A 20,416-nucleotide genomic window follows, 5' to 3' on the forward strand; every position below is an offset into this window, starting at 1 on the left:
CATATGTGACCATGACGTACAAAGCAAGTGACCATTCTTCCATCACAACATTTGCTGCATTTCCAATCAAAACCAAACACAACACATAACCTAAATATCGCAATAAAAAACTGGTAATGGAGACGCCTACTTTTTGAAAAATCTCAAATATCTAAAGCTAAAACATTTTTACATTCTGGGTGGTTTTTCAGATGTATTTGAAGTCCATCTTCCTCAAAATGACGAGAATTTAAGATGGGATATCGCGTAAAGACAAGACTTTACAAGAGTCACAGCTCATTCGTAAAACACCTTTCAATGGAAACACGTAGAAAGTGTTTTTTAATCGAAATTTCAAAAATATCGCAGGCAACGAATCCTGACGCTCACCTCGCAGACGGTGCAGTGGTAGCGCGTCTCCACGTGGTGTTTGCACTCATTGCAGGTGTAGACGAAGCGGTCCTGGCTCTGGTTGTGGAGCTCCACCAACATACACATGGAGCTCCACTTGGACCTCCTGAGCGAGCTGAACTCCAAGTGCTTGTCCCTGGCCAGAGTCAGGAAGGCGTCGCGGCCGTCCATCAGGTCGCACGCCATCAGGGGGTCCGGGTCTGTGATGGGGGGCAGCGAGTTGGCGGTGGGGCCGGCGATGAGACGGATGACGAAGAAGACCTGAGGATGAGATGTTTGTTTGTATCTGAAGCTTTTAAGTTAATACATCTACTACTGCAGCTAAAATCGGACTTGCGTACCTCCTTATGTTTCTCCATGGTGGCGTAGAGTTTCTGGGAGAGGTCATTGGACACGTTGGGCATCCCTGGTTTCTTTTTGTTGGCTCGGCTCAGACTGCTCTTGTTCTTGCTCGTTTTTTTGTTGTTCTTCTTTTTGGCATTCTTGCTGTCTCCCTTTGTGGCCTGCAAACGATTTTTAGTTTATTTTTTTTTTTTTTTTTTATTGTCAACTTCAACACAGGCAGACAATGATTTCACGTCTTGTTCTGCTCACGTCTGTGCTCTCGTTGGAGGTGCTGTTCTCCTCACGCTTCCTCTCCTCTTCCTCCTGCTCCAGCTCCTTGATACTTTCCTCCAGTACGTTGGGCCAGAAGTCGCCCTCAAAGTACGGCAGCTCCTTGGCACTGGTCAGACGATCCTCCGTTGCTTGCTTGAAGATATCCTAAAAAAGGGGCAGAGGGAAAGAGATTTTATTATTATAAATTCCAACATTTATCATTTATTTTCTCAAGGAACATCTCATCTCACCTTGTAATCATGGACTATTCGCTCAGACACAGCCTTGTCCAGCATCTTTTTGTACCACTCCTGCAGGCGTTTGGGCTTCGGGATCTTCTGATCCGCTGGGTGACAATGGAAGATGTAATCGTCCCCTTCGCTGGGAGGACAGGCCCAGATATGACCGGTTGTATACCTGAGATGGGAAGAGTTGTCATTATTGAGATATATAAATGAGGTTTCCAGGTTTTACGAGTTTGAGAAAGTCTCAATTGGTGTCTTACCCCAGCCTTTTGACATACTCCAGGTAGCCGAGCAGGATCTCGTGGTACACGACAGTCCTGAGGTGTCGGGGTTTGAAGAAGTGCACGCTGTCTAGGTAGGAAATGTAAACTCGTCTCTGGTTGGGAGGCGGGCAGTCGGCACCGTACTCCTGGACGTGCATGCCGAAGAAACAAACGTCCGCTCCGTCGATGTCCTCGAAGGCAAACAGGGCTTTCATCCTGTACGGGAAAGACTCGGCCATCTCTCCGCTGTCCACAAACCTGGAAGAATAAACGAATTAATAAATGGATAAATAGGTGAGTGAAACCGAATTCTCCAAGTTTGGATCGGAATCTTTGGTTAAACTGGATAAACAGAAAACATGCTCGTAATATGAATTCTAACTTTAACCTATGCACAAAGTGATAAGTCTCTTCTTTAATGAGGATTTAAGATGTAATCTGCCATTTAAACGCATCTTTTAGACTAATCTCGTTGTTTGCTGTTGTGGGAAAAACATTTTTGCTAAACCACAGTGAGATTTCTAATGAAAGGATGCAGGAAAACGGTATGTATTCAAGTAAATTAAAAAAAAAGTTTTATTTACTTTATTAATCGTTATTGGATCTTTCCAAATGAGATAGATTTTAAATCTGACACTGTTTCAACATAAAGTGGTTACTAGAACTGTCATGAAGATAAGATTTAATCTAGCATATATTAACTCATGTACCTAATAAATTGGCCAATGTGAATAATTCTAAAACCTACTAAAAAGATGCAAAATCCTGGGTTTGATCAGACTCAAAAACTTAAATGAATGCATTCACTGGTGTACCTAATAAACTGGCCAGTGGGTGTAGACACTGGCCCCATTACTAGTATTGATATGTCTTGATTATCTGCGTTATCTAAGCGTCACCTCACCAGTTTGAAGAAACCAATGTTTATCTGTGCGGCTGACGTTGGTTACTTATTGTAACCCCTGATTCTATGAATATCTTGGTGTAAAACATCTAAATCTGGTCACTACTTCATCATCATCATCATGATTGTAAATATCCTAAACCCAAAACGTACATCTGCACCAATATTCGACCACCTACCTGGACTTCATGCCCGGCTTGACCTCGACCACCTTATCCGAGACGTGGACCACGCGGATAGTGACCTCCCCGGCATCGGTGTGGCTTTGCCGCTTGAGGTAGTCGTTCACTCTGCTCTCCAAATAGTTCCCCAGCTTGGTCTGAGGAAGCCCTACGAAAAAAAAGAAAAAAATACAGATACAGTAGATGTTAACACTTGAACTTTTAATGTCTGGAGACAGAGCTCTGCATTAGTGTAGCAGCCAACGTTGGTTACTGACTGTAACCTCGGATTCTATGAATAAGCTGCTGTAAAGAGACTGTACAGTATAGAGCTTCTTTGACTTGGAATATGCTCCCATGTAATTTGTAGATTTTCTTTTAAATTCCTATGGTCCTATATAGATAAGTACATAAAAAGATATCAGTTATTGATGTTTGATTTCTAATCCAGTGACATCACTTATTTCTTGATTGTTATATTTTATTTGTTATGTGTTTTCTAGGTATACAATACAATTTTAACCTCGGTTCGTTGTTGAATTTGTTGTGTGGACTCCAGGAAGACTAGCAACCACTGTGCGGAAGCTAATGGGACATATTTCTCGTTTTGATTTGTTTGGAGGATTTAATGGCATTTTACCAAATGTACTGAATTACATATTTTTGATTTTGACACTTTATTAATGAATTTCCTCAGGTTGGATGTTTGGGTTCTGGCTTTTTTTTTATGTAATCCATGTCATTAATATGATTCACAAGTCGTAGCAGCCCCAGTTAAATGCATAAATCAAGTTTTGTTTTCCACGTTATACAAGTAGTTTATTGTTCAGGAACTGATCGATGAGCAGAATTGATCAAATACAATCAATTCCCCATCCCTACTGTTCAGTTTGTCTTTAACGTACAATCTTTTTATTTTGCTAATACGCTAATGTGTGCTCGATGTTCATGGCTAATTTCCATTGATTTGGATATAAAATTAATATATAAATGTGGGTCTGAGTGTAGGAAGTAAACACAAAGTCTGAAACAAAGAGAAAAAAGGGAAGCGGGACTGTAAAACACATGCATGAAAACAACATAATTCCACTCACTCTTGGCTGCATATTTGTTCTCTTTCCGCGTCTTATTTGCCTTTTTGAGGCAGTTGTCGCACACAAAGCTGCAATAAAAGGAGGAAATAATAAACGGTTAGAAAATGTGCAGGTTAGCAGCAGCTCTGGCACAATAAGCACAGAAGACAGTGACTAAGTGGCTTCAATCAAGGAATTATTTGGGCCTTTTCATGTCGGCCGTCTTTTATTTAAACAACCGTAATGACTCTGCTTACGTCTTTTAATTATGAGCAGGCCACACAAGAAGGAAGATCAAACTTTGGAGGGATTTGCACACAAAAAAACATAAAATCTTAAACAGAAGTGTGCGTGTGTATTCGGTCCAGCACTTTTACAGATTTCAGGGATCACAGATTTATTTTCTTAGACCTCGTCACGCAAACATGAGAGCGTAGAGCGTATGTGCTGGCTCACCCCGAAGGCCATATGGTTTCATTATGCAGGACACAGATCTGGTGCATTTTACGACCACAGTCGGTACATTCCACAAGCCTGAGCGGAGAGAATACAAAGGGCAGAAATGGAGTTAATAACGATAATATGGACGAGGAAGCGTCTTAAGACTTGGATGAAACGAGTCAAGTGGGTCACGTACAGCTCAGGGTCGAGGGTGTCGTTCTTCTTCCGCTGGAACTGGTCTTTATTGATGGACCTGAGGGAAAATATCAGACAATAAAACCGCTGTAATCGATGCGTTTTTCTCTGGAGACTGTCAGAAAAATAAATGCTCAACGTGCGTCTATCAGCTCGTTATTTTTACCAGCGCACGCATTATGTTCAGCTTCTACTGGAGAAAAGAAATCAATGAAACAGAGTAAAGTACTCATGATTTTGTCTGAGCTGCTTTTATATCAGTTAACCACAAACTCAGCAGATAAACGCTCCGTAAGCCACGATTATCATAACTAATTAACAGTTTAGTCTATAAAATCAGAGTTTCAACTAACTAATCAGTGTCATGACAAATTAAGATTATTCTCTGGGTTAATTCATAAACAGTTTTTTTTTTTAATAAAATGCCTAAAAACAACCATAAAAAAATAAATAAATGCCATTTATGACAAAAAAGAAGCTAAATCAAATAAAATTGTGGTGATTAAGAGTTCAGTAAAAATATTTATCTTATCAGATCCTGGGGTACGGTGATTTTTCAAATGTTAAACTACCTAAAGGCAAATAATAAGCAGAATACTGGAAGTCAAGAGTTTAAAACTTAAACAAAATATGCTTCATATGGTTTAAAGAGGGAAAATAATATAGATATAAACCCACTAATAAATGAATAAATACATTTAAAAAAATAAAGGGGAATGTAGATGTATAGAGAAATTAATGCAAATGTAAATATCAAGGAAATGTATTAATTTATGTCACAATTTATATGAATATTTTTTTTGTTGGATTTAATAAAATGTATTTAATTTTGGCACTATCGGCCGTCTGTATATTATAGTTTAATATAAGACATTGAACAAGTTAATAAAAGATGAACTTGGACACGAGTCTGTCAATAGGGGAAATTAAAATTTAAAGAATATTTAATCTAAAGGTTCAGCTCTTCAGTCATTTAATTTTATTATATAATGTTCAGCTGTAGATTCTTCACATCGCGTCCTCTATATCATGTAGCTTCAACGAGCCTTTAAATAAGCTGATAAAAGCTTTTATCAAACTTGAACAAGGTCATTTTTTTTTTAAAGAGGAACACTGGAAGTAAATGCATGACCAAGAATATAACTTTTATAACATCGGCCTTTTAATGCTAAATGTGCTGGCACTTCAGATCGTCCATAACAGCTGCAATAAGCTGATAAAAGATGAATGTATGGGCGATAATACCAAATACTGGTTATTTTTCTTATCTAAAAGTTACCTAAGAGGAAATAAAATGGGAATATTTTAAGTTCAAATGAGCAATAAAAGGACAGAAAAAAATGCTGCTCATCTGGAGAAGAACTCTTTGCTAATCTCTTAGTTTTAGCTCTTTATTGTTAAATTTGTTACATTATTATAGAATATTATTTTCTCCATTTACTGAATCATTTATTTAATTCAGATTTTGACACTGGAAAGTGTCTTATTGGAACTAGAAGAGTTGTAATAATATGAGTCAGAAGAAGAGTTGTTAGAAGAAGAAGAAGAAGGAGCAAGGTCGGAAAAATAAGCGTTAGAAGAGCTAGAAGAAGCATTAGTAGAAGAAGAGTTAGAAGAAGAGTTAGAAGAAAGAGGAAGGTAGGAAGAAGAGTTAAAAAAAAAAAGTTTAGAAGAATTATGAGTAAAAAAAATTAGAGTTAGAAGTTAAAAGAAAAAGACTTGGAAAAGGAATTAGAAGATGAGTTAGAAGAAATTAAAAGAAGTTAGAAGAAGAGCTAGAAGAAGTATGAGTAGAAGAATTAGAAGAGTTAGAAGAAGCTAAAAGGCGAGTTAAAAGAACTAGAACAAGCGTGAATAGAAATATTAGAAGAGTTAGAAGTTAGAAGAACACTTAGAAGAATTAGAAGTTAGAAGTAGAGCTAGAAGTGTGAATAGAAGAATTAGAGGAAGAGTTAAAAGAAGTTAAAAGAAGAGCAAAAAGAAGCTTGAGTATAAGAAGAGTTAGAAGTTAAACTTAGAAGAAGGAAGGAAGGTTGGAAAAATATGCGTTTGAGGAAGAAGAGTTAGATGAAGTTAAAAGAAGACGAAGAGCTAGAAGAAGCATTAGTCGAAGAAGAGTTAGAAGAAATAGGAGGGTAGACAGAAGAGTTAAAAGTTAGAAGAATTTAAAAGAATAGTTAGAAGAACTAGAAGAAGTGTGAATAGAAAAATTTAATAGAGTTAGAAGTTAAAAGAAGAACAAGACTTAGAAAAAGAATTAGAAGAGCCAGAAGAAGAGTGAGCAGAAGAATTAGAGGAAGAGTTACAAGAAGTATTTAAAAGAAGTTAGAAGAGCTAGAGGAAGAGTTAGAAGTAGTATTTAAAATAAGTATATAAAAGAAGTTAGAAGAGCTAGAAAAAGCGCGAGTAGAAAAATTAGAAGAGTTCGCAGTTAAAAGACGACGACTTTGAAGAAACGCTAGAAGAAGCGTGAGTAGAAGAAGAGTTAGAAGAAGTTAAAGAAGAAGAGTTAGAAGAAGAATCCTAATAGTTTATTTACGTTCATAATGTTTATTTACATACAGACTGTTGCGTGTTGTGCGCTAAGAGGAAGTAGACAAAGGTAAAAGTGCGAAGATACTCACGTCTGAGGCTGAGAGGGGTCGTCCCCCAGGGACACACTCTCGCCCTGGATTTCGTTGAAACACTTCTCACAGAAGTGGTACCTGTCAGCAAGAAGCCCATATTTTGGTGAACTACACCGTTCGTCATCAGCACAGCCAATCACAGAGAGGGCACGAAGAAGCAGCCGCCAATCAGGGCGGGGCGGGGCGGGGCCAGGGGGCGCACACACAGGAAGGAGGAGGAGGCAGAGGGCAAGGTGGGTCGTCGCCAGCAGCCAATCGTGATGCAGGGTTTTTGTGTGGGCGGGTGTTTTGATTTTGCGCGCAAATTTTCGTAGTGGATGATTGGTCACACCAAAGCAGGCCAATGCAGACATCACAAGCGTTAAAAAAAAAGGAAGGAGAGAGGGAAGGGGAAGGGAGAAGGGAAGGGGAAGGGACATGGGGAAATGAATATTAAAAAAGCGTGAAATAAATCGTTACAGGTCAGACGGAGACAATGGAGGGACAGAGGATGAGGGGACGGGGGGTGGGACAGGATGTGAACAACAACCAACAGAGGACAGAGAGCCAAGGCAAAGCAAAGATTAGCGTCAGACGTCCAGTGGTAAACAATAACAACATTACAGCAACATGAGACCACTAGGAGCTGAGGAGGAGGAGGGGAGTGAGGAGTCTCCAAACATGAGAAGGTTGGATGAGGAAAAAAAATAAATAAAATAAAATAAATTAAAAAATAAATAAAATGGTAAAGCAACAGGGACCCATCATCCTTCATGTTCATTTATAAAGTGGGAACCTTTCTTCTTCACACCACTCCCCACTCCTTCGTGTAAATAGTAGTAAATACCAGAAAATGAAGCCGTGGAGTATTTTCAGTGTAGATTTACTCAGTGGGGAAACAACAACCCCCCCCCCCCCCATTCAAACCTTGTATTAACATCCATCAGTCTGATCACAAATGACCAACTTTAAGCACCTGTGTTCACACCTGGAATTAAAATGGATCCTGAACCAGAACTGATCAGCGTCAGCCGCTGTCTCTACCTGCTGCTGCTTCAGAACCATGAACAGCTTGTGTGTGCACGCCGATCAAGCATAACATTATGACCACCGTCCTAACACTGAGTAGGTCCCTCTAGTGTCTCATCAGAGAATGGACATGGGCCTTCAGAGGGTTCCTGTTCTTCATGTTTGTTTGTATTGTATTTAATTGTTCCTAAAGTGTTTTTGTTGCTGCCATCATGAAGTGTCATTGCTATGTTGGTGGGGGTGTCTGGTCTTGGTTTAGGTGGTGGCTACATGTCCAAAAGTTTCCCAGCAGAACTTATTTTCTCCTGTCGGTGGTTTTAATGTTGTGGCTGATCGGTGTATTTTGGAAATCTTCTGTTATTCTCAGTGAAGGTTGTTTATTTATCGTTCTCCACCCTGAGTTCAGTTATTTAAAAGATAAAGATCAGGTCATAAACGAACCCTGGAAACATCCATAAAGTCATTTTTACTGTTGAGCCGTTTGAAGCAGAGACAATAAATCACACTTAACTCCACTTCTTCAGTTAGTTCACAGAATATTTTAAAAGCCGCTTGTTACTAATTAACAGACGTCACTCGTTCATCGTGATTATTTCTACCAGTGGTTGAATGAGTGAGTTAAACTCCTCTTCCACAGACGTGTCCTGAACCACGTCCACATGTGGACTGACACCAGATCAGTGTTCACACCGGTACTTTCAGCAGGTCAGTTATGATGGGATGTTAACGTGAGGTCTGAACGGAGCCAGTGGTGCAAACAAACAACAAAGGCGGGAGCCCACTTTATGAACGACAACGTAATGAGATTTAATAAGTAGATAAATAAAAACAGCTTTTTAAAAACAGAACGGTGACTATGGAGGTGTGAGATGGTGCCAGGGTAACCACTCGAGGCCAAATTATAACTCCTCTGTGATTGATTGAAGCTACAGGAAATATAAACCAATGTGCAGAATAAAAACACGGACGTATCTGACGTCACTGAACATCGAAGGTGAAGGTGTTTGAATTGCGACAGATCTTACCTGTTCTGGTAGCTGAAATAAGCAGCGTCGCGTTGGATGGTGCATAATTGTTTCCCGTAGCAGCAAAGAGTTTGGGGGGAAAACTCGTACTGAAACAGAGACGAGAAGAAAATTGGTTTGTTTTTTTTTGCACAGATGAGTGAACTTTAACCTCTTATCATTACAGGTTTTTATAGAAGAAAAAAAAACTATTTAGGACGAAGTAAATTGAACATTTTGGAGCTCATTTGTGGTTTTGGTCTCTTTTAAAAGCCAAGACTCTGAAGTTTCTACCACAAAAGCCAGAATCACTCTGAGTGTTATTGTTCTTGAGGAATCAAAGTGACCACACAGTTAAAACATTCAGGCGAAGCCAACTTTTTCTTATTTTTTGTTTTTGAAGAAATGTGTTCGTTGAATCCTATGATGACTTTTACCAATGAAATCAGAAGGAAATTACACATTACATCATCACATCAAATAAAACCCGAGTACAGAGCTCTGATTGGTTCAAAAAGATGCTGCTGTCCCATAAACCAAGCAGAGGAAAGTTAAAGTCAGAGTTCCTACACATTTGATACTGTAAAATTCCACTTTTTCCAGACTTATTAAAAATAAATGAATAAATAAATAAATAAGAATCAAATTTATGGCATTTGAGTAAATATTTGGGTATTATAGAAATAAATTGTTTATTTTCATTAATCTGAATATATATGCAGAAGATTAAAGCTACATAATGTAGCTCAAACAAATAAACTAAGACCTTTTTCCAACCTTCCTTCACCTTCTTCTTCTTATACCAACTCTTCTTTTGACTCCTATTATTCTAATTCTTCTAGTTCCAATAACAACTCTCAATATTCCTTTTTATTTCTAGTGCCAAAAAATCTGAATTTAATAAATGATTCAGTAGATGGACATGAGGGCAACATTTGAATGTGGTGCACATTTTTTTGCACATGAGATCATGATATCTCTCGTAGATATGTTTTGCCTAAAAAACAGATCGACCTATGTAAATGTTTTAGACATTTGTAATTTTAAGTTTCAGAAAACATGAATATTTTACACTAGTTTCCATTTTTCATTTTTCCAGACGTAGAAACGTTTAAAATCAAATCCACACCTTCCATACTTACATTACCCTTTACAGGGTTCAGCACAGTCTCTGCTCTTTGTGCTAAGCTAAGTGGCTAATGGCTTTAAGTTGGACCTGGATGCGAAATTTTAAAAAACCCGAGCTCCGGTTCTGTCTCACCTTCCTCCCACAGCAGTACCCCAGCTCCTGCATGACGGGGTCGATCTCCGCCTCGAACACCTCGGCCAGCTTGGAGCAGTACTTGTAGACGCGGGACGTCTTGCGGTTGTAGAGCCAGGCGTTGTTGAACATCAGCCAGATGTCCTCCACGTACTGCCACGGCTCCTGGTACTGTCCCGTGTCCAGCTTCCGCTTGATGGTCGACAGGTCCATGGGGTTCTTCACGATGTCGAAGTAGTCCTGGATTAGGGGGGAGCCGCCCGGATTAGGGGTAGAGGAGGAGGGAGAGAAGAAGAAGGAGGAGGAGGAGGAGGAGGAGGAGTTGAGAGAGATACAGGGAGGAAGGTGGAAGCCGTCGTTGTTTCCGTCGTGTGCGACGAAGGCGTCGACCAGGTGGGACCAGAGATGGGAGAGAAGAGGGTGCAGGGGGACAATGTTGTTGAGCGCTGCAGAGAAGAAGGTTCGCGTGCAAACAGAGAGACATGACAACTTCTGCCCTCCAGCTCTCTGCTTTGCACCCTACTCTTAAAAAAAAAATAACAAAAAACAAACAAACAAACAAACAAAAAAAATAAAAGTCCCTATTTGTGAACAGGGGCCAGGAGACGCCACAAGTCTGTCTGGACCCCCCCCCCCCACCCGCCCCGTCCCCCCTCCTCCAGTTTAGAGACTAGCTGCTGAAGATGTGATAAAACAATAACAGGGTTTCTGCAGGTGTGATCAGGTCAAATTTAAGACTTTTTAAGACTTTTTAAAGACCTTTTAAGACTTTTTAAGACTTTTTAAGACTTACACAAAATACGGAAAAGTCTCATTTGAAGTTTTACGTCTCGTATAGAGGGTATGGATGTGACGTCACAGCGGGCCGAAGTCTCCATGGTTACGGCCGCCGAGTGGCAAAAAAAGTGCAGCATTAGTTTAAATCATAGGCTTTAATGGCGTCTAAATTGTAAAACCAAATAAAAATAATAAAAATAAGATAGATAAATGTATCACTACATTAGCAGAAACAACAGGAATCCAGACACAGAAACCTGGTGTTGTGGTTCACATTTAATTAATGCTGTATTTTTTAAAGTTACGTTTTGCATTGCTAATACAGCTAGCCAACGTTAGCATCTGTATTTAGCTACATTTATCATAACTGAACTAACTAAGTGAAACTGAGGCTAGGGTTACGGGTTTTCCAGATAAGGGGGTAAACTAGTACCTAGTAGTTGTATAAAGTACCAAATGTTCATACTTTAGTATAACTATAGCATTTGGCTATGTCTAGTATGTTGGCTGCTCTTGGCTAGGCTAGTTAGCTGGTGTGTCCTTGTGGTAGCTGACGGCTAAGCCTGGCCGGCTTTGTTTTTATTTTTTTCCAGTTGCACTGGGTTTCTAAATGTGTTCTGCAGAGGTGAGAAGTGTTGGTCACGTATCCCATCACTGTTGGATGCTAGCTGGTAGCTAACTGTTAGCCTGCTGGTCGTTTTTTCCAGTTGGACTCAGCTTCTAAATGTGTTTTACCTCAGATCTTGGCACAAGGGATTTATAACATCTCATCCTGTGTAATAATGAATCGTAATAATACGTATGGATCATAGTCGAGTCCGGTTCCTTAATTTAATCCGTCACACACATTTAGAAAAGTTATCGTATCTTTAATCGCCTGTAATCAAAACAAACCCAGCGTTTGGTTCTGTGCCCGATTCTTCTAACTTGAACAGGCTCGATGTTTTAATAAAAATAGCTGTGATATATAGAATAATATGATGGAAAGATACGTTTCTTGTAGAAAAGCAACTTTAGCTTTCTTGAGAATAGATAAAATCTTTTTCCTTTCTATGGGGTTCCCCAGACTTTAACCCTTAGATGCAACACCTACACTCTAACAGTCAGAATCAATGTGTTTTATGCCGAAAGAAATTTCTTTCATTTTGGTTCAAGATTATTATTATCATTATTATTATTACACTATTTAATTTCTCAGTAGTCACACTCCGGTGCTTGTAAATCAACTCAGTTGATAAAAAATCTTCCTACTTTGATATTTCATAGAAAAAACTGCTGAAGATTGTTAAAATTGACTTTGTCCCAGTTTTTAATAATAAATATCGTAACACCAAAACATTTTCCCGGCTCTCGTTGTATTTACGTTTACATTTCGTCACGTCTTTGCCACTCAGGGCCAGAAGTGACGTCATTGACGCATTCATACCCTCCGTTTATTTTCAGGCCTTAAATTGCGATGACCAGATTTTAGACCTTTTAAGACTCTGCAGAAACCCTGCATAATCATCCTGCAAACTGAAGCAGCCCAGACCATCTGATTAGTACCATCATTATTATAATTATTATGATTTAGCCACAGATGCTGGAGATTGTTTTTTTTTTTAATTTTTTTTGAAGCCCAGGTCTGAAAGAAAAGCTTCCAGGCCTCCAGATCAGGGTGCAAAACCAAGAAGAACAGAGCAGTGGCAAAAGCAACAGGCAACAGACAGAGATCTACTGTTTCTAAGCATTAACAACGCCAGCAGCGCGAGTGGCAACGTGGTGGCAGGAGTTAAAGCCAACAGCGGCGAGGTGAGGCCGATGTGAGAGGGGACGGACTCTTCTCTCATGTTATTTATTTTATTTATTTATTTTTTTTTATTTCCTGTTCCCCGTCTCCAGACGTCTTTTCTCGAAACTAAAGCATCGTTTGAGAAAGAAGCCGAGATGAGGGCGTGGAAAAGGAGGAGGAAAAAAAAAAAAGAAGAAGAGGTGAGTTTCAAAGAGAAGGGTCCATTTCGGTGTCACCATGGCAACAAGAGCAAGGAAACAGACCCTCATCTTTGAATGGAGCCGCATATTAACATGAACAGATCAGATTCACGCTTATAAATAAATCCCACCGGGTTCAGGTTTAAGTTTTACGCTTTTAAACCTAAAACATAAGTGGTGAAAAGGTATTTATTAAATTATATTATGATAATTTTTTTTAAAAAAAGGTCTCGTCCCACCTCTGCACACCGCCCACCTGGACACTGTCACACTACTACTGGTGAGGAACTGAACTAGAAAGCTAGCAATGGAAAACTACAATGATTAAAAAAAACAAACAAAAAAACCTAAAATGTAAAAAATAAAGCAAAATAAAGTGATAAATGAAAGCAACTGGCTCATGAACTGCAGAATGTGTCGCATCTTATAAGTGTATGTAATTAATTAGGTCGTTAATTAATAAAGGCGTGGAAGGGTGATTGGATTAGGTTTTTTTTTTCCTTTTTTTTAACGTCTTGATTTGCATTTGTTCATAAGAGTCATTGCTTTGATTTACAAATGACAAACACTTAAAATCTTCCGTCTTTCATGCAATGTGACACAAAGTCTACGAAAAAACAGCAAATTAAAAATGAAGTTATCAAACATGGCAACTATGACGAAAAGGAAACAAATATTTAAAAGATGGAGACTAGATAAATAAAATAAAATTAAAAAATAAATAAATAAATAAATTAAAAAAAAAGGAGCTAAGTTTTCAGAGGAGTGGAAGCAAAATGGCAGCCAGTGCAGTCCCTTACCAGGTTAGTTTTGTTACTAGTTCGAATACGTACGGGTATTCCCAGTAACTGGGGGTCCACCGGCTGACGGAAGGGAAGGGACTCAGGGTCCTGCCGGTACAAAGCCTCCAGGGTGGGCATCAGAGCCTGACGCAGCTCCTCCGGCTTAAAGACTGGAAAAGAAAAAAAAAATGTTCACACCATTTTCCCCCCCGATATAGATGCGGGTATCGATAATGGAGGCCTAAAAATTTAAGGTGGGATAAAACTAAACCTGGTGTAACTTTATGTCTTCTACTCATAGAACCCAGGGTTACAAAAAGTAACCAAGAAAACGACAATGAAAGCAGCATTAACAGTCGTATTAATTTTAAACCCAACACTATTACTATTACTACTCATATGTAGCATGAATGAAGCTACTGGGAATATTTCTATGCGCCTCTGTTTGTGTTTGCGTGTTATTACTGAGGCACTTGTATTGGGAGTCTGTATCCATGACAACCCAAATATAGTTTTCTTTCCTGCTCAACAGTTTTTAATCTTTAAATAATTAATTATTCTGAGTTAAACGCTACAGAGCTAATAAAGTGACATGTCAAAGTGTCTGTCTGTCCCGACCCACGAGTTAAACCTCCAGTGGAAGGACACTTCATTTCGTTAAAGGACGTCCTGTGGCGGGACTCTTACTTTTCTTCTTGCTCTGAGCGCTGGCTGGGGAGCTGCTGTTTGCCGCCGACCCTGAACCCTCCTCTTCCTCTTTGGGCTCCTTCTTCACCTCCGGCTTCTTGTCTTCGCTCGTCGCCACCGACGGCGTCGACACGGAGGACGAGGACGTGTCCATGGGCTCGCCTTTACACCCGTCTCCCGACAGCTTCTCTTTCTTGATCTGAAAGCCACAGGTCTCGTGTTGGTATTTGATGTTTCCTCCCTGAACATTAAATGTGATCGTTTCAGACGACCTCACCTCTGGTTTCTCCTCCGTCTTCACGTCAGACTGACCCTTCCCCATCTTCCCTTTGCCTTCTCCTTGGCTCTCGGCTCCTTCATCCTCCTCATCCTCCTGCTGCTGCTTCTTCACCTCCATTTTGCCGTCCTCCTGGGTGGAGGCGGGACCCTCGGCGTTGGGGGCGAGCTGGGAGTTGGGATTCATGCTGCTGGCGACCGAGGCCGGAGAGGAGACGCCGCCGTCCGCCCCCAGAGAAGTCTTCGGAGTCATCTGCATAAAAACACACAGGGATGTAGTTAAGTGTGGAGACAAGAGGATGGATCGGCGTTAATTAAACTCTTAATTAATCTCACCGGCGTCTGCGGCCGCTGTAACGGCGTCGGCACCGAGGACGTCTGGTTCGAGTGGGGACCCGAAGAAGCCACGCCCCCCAGCTGTGGATGCTGATTGGCTTTCTCAGAGTTCACCGCCTGCCCCGACGACGACTGCTGCTGCTGCTGTGGTTGTGAGGCTTGTTGCTGCTGCGGGTGCTGAGGAGGGGGTAGCTGGGGCGTCCCGGGCGTCTGCGGCTGCGGCGTCTGGGACCGCGGTAACGTCGGCGGCGTCTGATGCGGCTGAGGCGTCAAGCTGCGAGCCGGCGACGGCGAGTTTGTCCGTATGGGCGGGCAGTGGGGGTAGGAGTTGGGCTGGGTGGGGGTGGAGGATGGAGGCAGGTTGGGGAGGGGCCCGGCTCCGCCGGCGTTAGCCGCCGAGTTCATGGAGCCTCCGGGGGCCACGGGGCCTGGAGCCGAGGAGGCGGACTGAGCCGCAGGGCTGCTGGCCGGGTGGGAGGGTGGCGTCGACATCTGGTTCTGCTACAGGACACAAACAATTAGTCAAGAAGAAGAAGATACTGTTGTTTAAGGATGTGGAGATATATATTTATTTTCTTTGCCAATCTGATCTTAAATAGGGATGAGTATCGTTAAGGTTTGACCTGATTTAAAAACGAAAACTTTGACCAAAAACAGTGCCTTTTTGTTTTTAAGGCATTTTTGTGACGTGCAAGTTGAAGAGAATATTAATTTAAATAATATAAACACAATTAAGACAAATAAATAAATGAACCAATATTAAATAATATTCATAATTGTCCTATCAGAGACGCTACAGTCAAAAACATGTTTATGTTTACATGTTGTTTGATGAAGGTGGTCAAGCTACTGTTTTATTATTTCACATTAGGTGTTATTATCCTAAACCAGGAGAAGTTTTGTCATATTTCTTAAATGTTTGACTGAGCTAGTGAAGCCATTGATTTATTAAGTTGGATTTTAAATTCCTATTAGCACTAAACCACTCTAAAGAGCTGGTTGCTGTTCATTTTGAATAAACCGAGCTAGTGAAGCTACTTTTCAGATCCTTTATTATTTGTTTTACGTTAAGTGTTATAATCCTGGCTGCACCGACTGAACCAGGAGAGGGTTTGTTATATTATAAATTAATTAATAAGTAATTCAGGACATTTATATCTGTTTATTTGTTAAAAAAAAAAAAAAGGAAAAAAATGTTTAAGTCAAGTCTGAGTCGCCTTAAACAAAAGAGTATTTTCCACATATCGGAAGTGGAAAAAAGAGGAAGTTCCTCGTCTTCTCTGGGGACAGAAGCTCGTACTGTGTGTTCTCTACCCCAGAAAATGTTTTGGTCTAAATTATTAAACTTTTATTCACTTTACTAAGCTTTTACCATAGGGGTTTGGAAAAAAATATCGACCTGGCAATATATTGCGATATTTTTTCTTCTTATACAATATAGATTTTAAAAGAAAAAGAAAAATTGGGGGGCGACTTTTTCTATACAACTGCAATAAACTGGACATAGATAATTTGGATTAATAAAAGTTTTTTGACTCAGTTTGTCCGATGAATTATCGTGAAGCCAATACCCGAACCAACTTTACAAACATCAGGGTCTTAAACTCGTGCAGGTGGTTCTGTTGAGGCTCTCACCGGCGGCCCGGGCGTCTGCGCTCCTGGCTGGTTCATGCCAACAGGACCAGAACCAAGACCAGGGCTGGACCCGGGGAACTGGCCCTGGGGGAGGTACTGGTTCTGTAGCTGCGTGGCGTTGGGCTGACCCATCCTCGCTGCTTGTCCCATTCCCATCTGGAAACAAAACAGAAGAGAATTGTTTCATGTGGAGAAGATTTAGAGCAGGACAGTTTATATTAGACTGAATTCGCTGGTGTTTCTGATAAACTGGCATCAACGTAACGGCCGCGGTACCGACCTGGTTCATCGGAGGATTGAGAGGAAGAGGCGGCGTCGACCTCTGACCCATCGGCTGCATCCCCATCTGCCCGAACTGGTTCATTCCTGAAAGATGACGAAATAAATAAATAAGAGGTTAAACTAAGAGGTGACTAGATTCATGTGGTTTGTGGCACTCGTATCTGACTTAAATCACATTTCTTTAAAGTTCGATTGCTCAACAAGCCTTAAACATTTCTAAAACTAACTTCATGTTGCAGGCAAAACCAAAGTTAAACGTTTTCTTCATCAGTAATTAGGATTTAACGTGTGAAACGAGGTGATTCAGGCACTTTAGTCTTTATTACTGAACTGTTGTGTAGTCGAATGCTGCTAAGAAAGATCTAGTAGAAGTCATTTCATTTTTCAGAGGCACCATATTATTTATATAAATGGATTAATTGAACTCCACTTGTCAGAATTGGTTCATTTTAACCATTTTACCAAATTCTAATGCATTTAAGAAATCAGTGATAGTCGTCAGTTTGGAACATGTTGCCTATTACAATGACAAAGACTAAGAGTACAAAGCTTAATAATTGTTTTTTTGCATATTATTCAGTATGATGTAGATTTGATTTTATTTCATGTTGTATTGTATTTTTATTTATTTTGTGTGGACCCCAGGAAGAATAGCGTTTTGCCTAAGGTATCATGCTAACGGTGCTAAATTTGAGACGTACCCGCTGGGTTCTGCATCCTGTTGCCCATCTGGTTCGGTGCAGCCGGTCTGACCATGGCCGGGTCAGCGTGAGGACCATCTACGAGTTACAACAAATCATCCTTCATTATAGTTTCGTGCTTATTTCTTTGTTTGTTTGCCATTGGTGCTGTGGAGGTGTTTACTCACTGGGGGGAGGACCCGGGGGCATGGGCGGCTGTCCCATGCTGGGAGGCCCCTGTGGGAGGCCGGGGCCCGGTTGACCCGGCATCATGCCTTGCTTCTGCAGCCGCGTCCTCCTCTTCTCCTCCAGCTCCTTCTGGATTTTGTAGATCTTCTCCGCCAGCAGGTGGTAGTACTCAGCCTGAAGGGTCACGGCAGCAGCAGCAGCAGGAGGATGTTACAACGTAAATGTTTATAAAAACCCGACGCTCGGGGGCCACATTTATTCGCGCTCTCCGCGTTTCTTACCCTACTGTTGGCCGACTCGTACATGTCGCCTTCTACTTTGCGAGCGTACGCCACCAGGTTCTCCATCCGCCGGTCCTTCAGCGCTGCCGGGTCCGGCGTGGGAAAGATGGCCTGCACGCTGCTCACACACCAAAAACCCCCACACCAACATAAAGTTATAGGCAAGGCAATTTATTTACGCACACACATTTAAACACAAGATACGTCAGTGTCAACCAATAAGCAACAAAGTACAAAATCAGCAACGATATTCAACGAAATTAATAAAAATACGATAAAAAGAATGAATAAAAACATTGGGTATATAAGCAAATGCACAAAAAGGAAGGTCTTTAGCCTGAGAGTTGGAGACTGCCTGCAATCGATGGGTAATTTATTCCAGATATATGAGGCGTTATAGCTGAAAGCTGCTTCCCCATGTTTAGTATTGACTCTGGGAACAGAGAGCTGACCAGATTCAGACGATCTTAGAGGTCTGGACGGTTCGTAGAGGGATGTGTTTAGAGCCTAGATCATTAAGTGCTTTTATAAGTCAGCATCGGTAGTTTGAAATTGATTCTTTGGGACACTGGGGTGATATGTTCAGCTTGTTTTTTCTGAGCAGCAGCGTTTTGTATCGGCTGCAACTGTCTGACAGTTTCTTAAGAAAAGTTGTAATTAAATACCCGGCAGAAAAACCAACAGGATTAGAAATGCATGTGCATTTTATTACAAAACAAACCGACTCACAGCTTGTGGACGAGGTGGTTGCGGAGGTCTTGCGTGATGTCCTCGTGCCAGGATTTCCTCATGCCTGCAGCGGAAGGAGGCGTGGCGGTGGGCATGGAGCCCAGGTTCACACCGTCACTCATCAAACTGAGGGAAGAGGAGGAAGAGGAGGAGGAGGAGGACGAGGAGTTAAGATTTCTGAACCTCTACGAGAGCAAAAACTCAAAGCAGTGAAGAGCAGACCGACCTCTGTGCAGTCATGCTGTTGTGCAACATGGCGTCTGGCAACAGGCTGGACTGTTGGTTGGGGGCCTGAACCCCCACCCCACCATTCACACCCATCGAGTTTCCTCCTGGAGAAGAGATAAGAAAGAAGAAAAATAAAGGAACATGTCATCTGCGTATGGTGATACTTAAAGGTTTGTGTTTAGTGCAAAGTGGGAACAAGGTGAGTCCCACATCAAGTCATACAGAGTTACATGTTACATGTCGGCTAAACATAAAGAAACTACAAAGGAAAGAGACGCAACGAAAACATTACATCAAAGAAAAAAAAACAGGAGGACATAGATCTCAGTGGAAGACTTAATTAATTTAAATGAATGTAATATTAAGTTTGTGGTAATGGTTCTACTGTTTCTACATCCCTCAGGATTTTCTACACTTCTGCATAAAAAAAATGACTCAAAACATCAGCGGATTCTCCCACAGATCCTGAAAGTAGACCAAGAGAATCCCTTCAAACTAATGAAACTGAAATATTCTGCCCGCCAGCCATATCTTGCTTTTTTTTTTTTATCTTTCTAAATTGTATATATAGTTTTTTCTTCTTTCTAACTTTTATTTAATGTTATATGGCGCTGATACACCAGGTAAAACACCTCTGTACATTGTACATTTGGCCAATAAAGTGACATATCAGTGAGGATTACAAGTTAATTTCAGGTCCATTTGGAGTCAAAGTGTTCAGATCCTGGTTTAGTTTTAAATAAATCAAGCATTTGTCTCAGTCTGATCTTCACAACACATGTTTGTGCTGAAGTGCGTGATGGAAAAGGACTAAAGGAGTTCTCTGAGGAGCTCAGAAACAGAGTCGTTGTTGTTGCTCATCAGGCTGGAAAAAGCTAGAAAACCACCTCTAAAAGAGTTTAGAGGCTACAAATAATCCACAGTCAGACTCTGTAATAATCCGAGAGGTCCTAGAGGAACCCGGGGGGAACTTCTAAGAAACTGAAGGCCCCTCTCAAATTGGTTCGTGTTGATGTTGAGGATGTCAAGAGGCGGAAATCATCAGAACCGATGTTAGCCTCTAAACATGCGATTACCAAACTCACCCATGGCGTTTAGGGACCTCATCCCAGCCTGTCCCTGCAGCCCCTGGTTGGACATGTTGCCCTGCACTGGCTGCTGTGGCATCTGGTTTCCCTGGTAGGGGAGGCCGAGGGCAGCGTAGGCCCTCTCTATGGAGCTGGGGTCGATCTGGTTGGGGGGGTTCAGGCTGGGGGCGTTGGACTGTCCGCCCGGCACACCTGAACCCAACGAGTTCACCAAACCAACGCCTGCACTGTTCACTAGAGCTGTGGAGGGAAAAATACAAAATAAGTTGCGAAATTAAAAAGTGTTCAATCCGATTTAGAGGCAGT

The 20,416-nt window shown here is 41.1% G+C and overlaps 1 protein-coding gene across 6 annotated transcripts in view; it reads right to left on the bottom strand.

Annotated features, from left to right (window-relative positions):
- ep300b (E1A binding protein p300 b) overlaps positions 1 to 20,416 on the bottom strand; it is a 35,248-nt gene that overhangs the window by 4,948 nt on the left and 9,884 nt on the right. For 2 of the 6 annotated variants that reach the window (XM_047571164.1, XM_047571163.1), the window contains exons 6-29: positions 20,108 to 20,350; positions 19,021 to 19,126; positions 18,795 to 18,920; positions 18,066 to 18,183; positions 17,784 to 17,958; positions 17,617 to 17,694; positions 16,914 to 16,999; positions 16,634 to 16,789; positions 14,999 to 15,499; positions 14,664 to 14,915; positions 14,387 to 14,585; positions 13,718 to 13,869; positions 10,170 to 10,409; positions 8,930 to 9,018; positions 6,894 to 7,004; positions 4,271 to 4,327; positions 4,090 to 4,167; positions 3,655 to 3,722; positions 2,579 to 2,729; positions 1,493 to 1,753; positions 1,239 to 1,404; positions 985 to 1,152; positions 732 to 893; positions 370 to 651 (exon numbers count right to left, since the gene is read on the bottom strand). In XM_047571164.1, coding sequence (XP_047427120.1) covers positions 370 to 651; positions 732 to 893; positions 985 to 1,152; positions 1,239 to 1,404; positions 1,493 to 1,753; positions 2,579 to 2,729; positions 3,655 to 3,722; positions 4,090 to 4,167; positions 4,271 to 4,327; positions 6,894 to 7,004; positions 8,930 to 9,018; positions 10,170 to 10,409; positions 13,718 to 13,869; positions 14,387 to 14,585; positions 14,664 to 14,915; positions 14,999 to 15,499; positions 16,634 to 16,789; positions 16,914 to 16,999; positions 17,617 to 17,694; positions 17,784 to 17,958; positions 18,066 to 18,183; positions 18,795 to 18,920; positions 19,021 to 19,126; positions 20,108 to 20,350 — 4,025 coding nt within the window. The remainder of the gene's footprint in view (positions 1 to 369; positions 652 to 731; positions 894 to 984; positions 1,153 to 1,238; positions 1,405 to 1,492; positions 1,754 to 2,578; positions 2,730 to 3,654; positions 3,723 to 4,089; positions 4,168 to 4,270; positions 4,328 to 6,893; positions 7,005 to 8,929; positions 9,019 to 10,169; positions 10,410 to 13,717; positions 13,870 to 14,386; positions 14,586 to 14,663; positions 14,916 to 14,998; positions 15,500 to 16,633; positions 16,790 to 16,913; positions 17,000 to 17,616; positions 17,695 to 17,783; positions 17,959 to 18,065; positions 18,184 to 18,794; positions 18,921 to 19,020; positions 19,127 to 20,107; positions 20,351 to 20,416) is intronic. The other 4 variants (XM_047571165.1, XM_047571167.1, XM_047571166.1 and 1 more) reach the window with 4 other exon arrangements.

This window comes from Mugil cephalus, chromosome 20 (genome assembly GCF_022458985.1).
Source record: "Mugil cephalus isolate CIBA_MC_2020 chromosome 20, CIBA_Mcephalus_1.1, whole genome shotgun sequence".
In the NCBI taxonomy this organism is placed as follows: domain Eukaryota; kingdom Metazoa; phylum Chordata; class Actinopteri; order Mugiliformes; family Mugilidae; genus Mugil; species Mugil cephalus.